Consider the following 6,158-nt stretch of genomic DNA (forward strand, 5'->3'; position numbering starts at 1 on the left):
ACACAGACACACACACAGACACACAGACACACACAGACACACACAGACACACACACACAGACACACAGACACACACACAGACACACAGACACACAGACACACACACAGACACACAGACACACAGACACACACACAGACACACACTGACACACACACACACAGACACACACTGACACACACTGACACACACACAGACACACAGACACACACAGACACACACAGACACACACTAACACACACACACACACACACAGACACACACAGACACACACTGACACACACACAGACACACACACAGACACACACACAGAGACACACTGACACACACACACAGACACACACTGACACACACACACAGACAGACACACACAGACACACACTAACACAGACACACACACAGACACACACACACACAGACACACACACACACAGACACACAGACACACACTGACACACACACAGACACACACACACACAGACACACACAGACACACACAGACACACACACAGACACACACACACACAGACACACACACAGACACACACAGACACACAGACACACACTGACACACACTGACACACACACACAGACACACACTGACACACACACAGACACACACACAGACACACACACACAGACACACACAGACACACACTGACACACACACAGACACACACAGACACACACTGACACACACACACAGACAGACACAGACACGTCCCTCCCTCTCCTACCCCCTCTCCTCGTTCCCACCACTCCCTCACCACTGATGTAGCTGACGCGAATGGTGAGGGTGGCGATGCCGGCTTTGCTTGTGAAGTGGCACGAGAATGACGAGTCTGAGCACCCGGTGGGCAGCGCGTAGCGGGAGCAGACGTCCGGGTGAATGGCTGGGAACGAAAGAGAGCCATTGTCAAGCCTCATTCACTCATTCACTCACTCACGCATTCATTCAGTCACTCACGCATTCACTCACTCACGCATTCATTCACGCACTCACTCACGCATTCATTCACTCACTCACTCACGCATTCATTCACTCACTCACGCATTCATTCACTCACTCATTCATTCACTCACGCATTCATTCACTCACGCATTCATTCACTCACGCACTCACTCACACATTCATTCACTCACTCACGCATTCATTCACTCACGCATTCATTCACTCACTCACTCACGCATTCATTCACTCACGCATTCATTCACTCACGCATTCATTCATTCACTCACTCACGCATTCATTCACTCACTCACGCATTCACTCACGCATTCATTCACTCACTCACTCACGCATTCATTCACTCACTCACGCATTCACTCACGCATTCATTCACTCACTCACTCACGCATTCACTCACTCACGCATTCATTCACTCACTCACGCATTCATTCACTCACTCACTCACTCACGCATTCACTCACTCACTCACGCATTCATTCACTTACCCACTCACCCACTCACTCACGCATTCATTCACTCACTCACGCATTCATTCAGTCACGCATTCATTCACTTACTCACGCATTCATTCACTCACACTCACGCATTCATTCACTCACGCATTCATTCACTCATTCACTCACGCATTCATTCACTCACGCATTCATTCACTCACGCACTCACTCACGCATTCATTCACTCACGCACTCACTCACGCATTCATTCACTCACTCACGCATTCATTCACTCACTCACGCATTCACTCACGCATTCATTCACTCACTCACTCACGCATTCATTCACTCACGCATTCATTCACTCACTCACGCATTCATTCACTCACTCACGCATTCATTCACTCACGCATTCATTCACTCACGCATTCATTCACTCGCTCACGCATTCATTCACTCACTCACGCATTCACTCACGCATTCATTCACTCACTCACTCACGCATTCATTCACTCACGCATTCATTCACTCACTCACGCATTCATTCACTCACTCACGCATTCATTCACTCACGCATTCATTCACTCACTCACGCATTCATTCATTCACTCACGCACTCACTCACGCATTCATTCACTCACGCATTCATTCACTCGCTCACGCATTCATTCACTCACTCACGCATTCACTCACGCATTCATTCACTCACTCACTCACGCATTCATTCACTCACGCATTCATTCACTCACTCACGCATTCATTCACTCACTCACGCATTCATTCACTCACGCATTCATTCACTCACTCACGCATTCATTCATTCACTCACGCACTCACTCACGCATTCATTCACTCACTCACTCACGCATTCATTCACTCACGCATTCATTCACTCACTCACGCATTCATTCACTCACTCACTCACGCATTCATTCACTCACGCATTCATTCACTCACTCACGCATTCACCCACTCACTCACGCATTCACTCACTCACGCATTCATTCACTCACTCACTCACGCATTCATTCACTCACCCACTCACCCACTCACTCACGCATTCACTCACGCATTCATTCACTCACCTACTCACCCACTCACTCACGCATTCACTCACTCACTCACTCACGCATTCATTCACTCACGCATTCATTCAATCACTCACGCATTCATTCATTCACTCACTCACTTACTCACCCACTCACTCACATACTCACGCATTCATTCACTCACCCACTCACACACTCACTCACACTCACGCATTCATTCACTCACTCACATACTCACCCACTCACGCATTCATTCACTCACTTACGCATTCATTCACTCACTCACATACTCACCCACTCACACACTCACTCACACACTCACGCATTCATTCACTCACCCACATACTCACCCACTCACACACTCACTCACACACTCACGCATTCATTCACTCACCCACTCACCCACTCACTCACGCATTCACTCACGCATTCATTCACTCACCTACTCACCCACTCACTCACGCATTCACTCACTCACTCACTCACGCATTCATTCACTCACGCATTCATTCAATCACTCACGCATTCATTCATTCACTCACTCACTTACTCACCCACTCACTCACATACTCACGCATTCATTCACTCACCCACTCACACACTCACTCACACTCACGCATTCATTCACTCACTCACATACTCACCCACTCACGCATTCATTCACTCACTTACGCATTCATTCACTCACTCACATACTCACCCACTCACACACTCACTCACACACTCACGCATTCATTCACTCACCCACATACTCACCCACTCACACACTCACTCACACACTCACGCATTCATTCACTCACTCACATACTCACCCACTCACACACTCACTCACACACTCACGCATTCATTCACTCACCCACCCACTCACTCACACACACTCACGCATTCATTCACTCACTCACATACTCACCCACTCACGCATTCATTCACTCACTTACGCATTCATTCACTCACCCACTCACCCACTCACCCACTCACTCACGTATTCATTCACTCACCCACTCACCCACTCACGCATTCACTCACTCACTCACTCACGCATTCATTCACTCACTCACCCACTCACTCACTCACGCATTCATTCACTCACCCACTCACCCACTCACGCATTCACTCACTCACTCACCCACTCACTCACGCATTCATTCACTCACTCACTCACCCACTCACTCACGCATTCATTCACTCACCCACTCACTCACGCATTAATTCACTCACCCACTCACTCACTCACGAATTCATTCACTCACTTACTCACCCACTCACTCACGCATTCATTAACTCACCCACTCACCCACTCACTCACACATTCATTCACTCACCCACTCACTCACTCACGTATTCATTCACTCACCCACTCACTCACCCACCCACTCACCGTCGTTGCTGACGCCACTCACTCAGCCACCCACTCAGCCACTCACTCACTCACCCACTCACTCACTCACCTACTCACTCACTCACCCACTCACCCACTCACCCACCCACTCACCCACTCACCCACTCACCCACTCACCCACCCACCCACTCACCCACTCACTCACTCACCCACTCACTCACTCACTCACCCACCCACCCACCCACTCACCCACCCACCCACCCACTCACCCACCCACCCACTCACCCACCCACCCACTCACTCACCCACTCACTCACTCACCCACCCACCCACTCACCCACTCACCCACTCACCCACCCACTTACCCACTCACCCACTCACCCACTCACCCACCCACTCACCCACTCACCCACCCACCCACTCACCCACTCACCCACCCACCCACTCACTCACTCACCCACTCACTCACCCACTCACTCACCCACCCACCCACCCACCCACTCACCCACCCACCCACTCACCCACCCACCCACTCACTCACCCACCCACTCACTCACTCACCCACCCACCCACTCACCCACTCACCCACTCACCCACCCACCCACCCACTCACCTCCACCAAGCACCGCCCCACTCAACCACCCACCCACCCACTCACCCACTCACCCACCCACCCACTCACCCACCCACCCACCCACTCACCTCCACCAAGCACCGCCCCACACACCCACTCACTCACCCCCCCACCCACCCACTCACCCACTCACCCCCACCAAGCACCGCCCCACCCACCCACTCACTCACCCACCCACCCACTCACCCACCCACCCACCCACTCACTCACCCACCCACCCACCCACCCACCCACTCACCCACCCACTCACTCACCCACCCACCCACTCACCCACTCACCTCCACCAAGCACCGCCCCACACACCCACCCACCCACCCACTCACTCACCCACCCACCCACTCACCCACCCACCCACTCACCCACCCACCCACTCACCCACCCACCCACCCATTCACCCACTCACCCACCCACCCACCCACTCACCTCCACCAAGCACCGCCCCACTCATCCACCCACCCACCCACTCACCCACCCACCCACCCACTCACCCACCCACTCACCCACCCACTCACCCACTCACCCACCCACTCACCCACCCACCCACCCACTCACCCACCCACCCACCCACTCACCCACCCACCCACTCACCCACCCACCCACCCACTCACCCACCCACCCACCCACTCACCCACCCACCCACCCACTCACCCACTCACCCACCCACTCACCCACTCACCTCCACCAAGCACCGCCCCACACACACGCATATACAACATTCCGCCACACGCGCCCCTTAGCCGATCGTCCCCGGGGGAACGCAACAAGTCGCTCACCGTGAGGCCCCTGCACCAAGACGTCTCCTCTCCGCCACTCGGCGACTACGTCAGGAACGTGGTCGACGAGGCAGCAGCTCAACGTAGTCGTCCCTGACGGAGTCGACCCGCACGGGACGCTCAGCTGCGGGAAGGAGCTCCGAGAGGCGTCGATCAGCGGCCTCCTCAGGACTCCGGTCAGCTCGGCCTTGGCCACCAGGAGGTGGGTCCCGTTGGAGGCGTGGCAGGCGTAGAGGCCTGCGGGGGCAGGGGTGGGTGGGTGAGTGAGTGGGTGGGTGGGTGAGTGGGTGGGTGAGTGAGTGGGTGAGTGAGTGAGTGAGTGAGTGAGTGACTGAGTGAGTGACTGAGTGAGTGAGTGACTGAGTGACTGAGTGAGTGACTGACTGAGTGATTGAGTGACTGAGTGAGTGAGTGAGTGACTGAGTGACTGAGTGAGTGAGTGAGTGAGTGACTGAGTGACTGACTGAGTGACTGATTGACTGACTGACTGAGTGACTGACTGAGTGACTGACTGAGTGACTGACTGAGTGACTGACTTACTAACTGACTGAGTGAGTGACTGACTGACTGAACGGCCACCAGGAGGTGGGTCCCGTTGGAGGCGTGGCAGGCGTAGAGGCCTGCGGGATCGGGACGGTGGTGAGTGAGTGAGTGGGTGAGTGAGTGGGTGAGCAAGTGGGTGAGTGGGTGGGTGAGTGGGTGAGCAAGTGGGTGAGTGGGTGAGTGAGTGAGTGGGTGAGTGAGTGGGTGAGCAAGTGGGTGAGTGGGTGGGTGAGTGAATGAGTGAGTGGGTGGGTGGGTGAGTGAGTGGGTGAGTGGGTGGGTGGGTGGGTGAGTGAGTGAGTGAGTGGTGAGTGAATGGGTGGGTGAGTGGGTGAGTGAGTGAGTGGGTGGGTGGGTGAGTGGGTGGGTGGGTGGGTGGGTGGGTGGGTGAGTGAGTGGGTGGGTGAGTGGGTGAGTG

At 54.1% G+C, this 6,158-nt stretch overlaps 1 protein-coding gene across 1 annotated transcript in view; it reads right to left on the reverse strand.

Moving 5' to 3' along the window:
- Nucleotides 1–5,434, reverse strand: part of LOC144740831 (adhesion G-protein coupled receptor F3-like) — a gene marked incomplete at its 5' end in the record, with an annotated part of 73,290 nt that extends 67,856 nt beyond the window's left edge. Inside the window, 2 exons of the mRNA XM_078623555.1 lie at nucleotides 766–891; nucleotides 5,198–5,434. Of these exons, the coding sequence (XP_078479681.1) occupies nucleotides 766–891; nucleotides 5,198–5,434 (363 nt within the window). The remainder of the gene's footprint in view (nucleotides 1–765; nucleotides 892–5,197) is intronic.
- Between the last annotated feature and the right edge of the window lie 724 nt (nucleotides 5,435–6,158).

The sequence above is a fragment of the Lampetra planeri genome, unplaced genomic scaffold, assembly GCF_965212315.1.
Source record: "Lampetra planeri unplaced genomic scaffold, kcLamPlan1.2.h2 scaffold_312, whole genome shotgun sequence".
Classification (NCBI taxonomy): domain Eukaryota; kingdom Metazoa; phylum Chordata; class Hyperoartia; order Petromyzontiformes; family Petromyzontidae; genus Lampetra; species Lampetra planeri.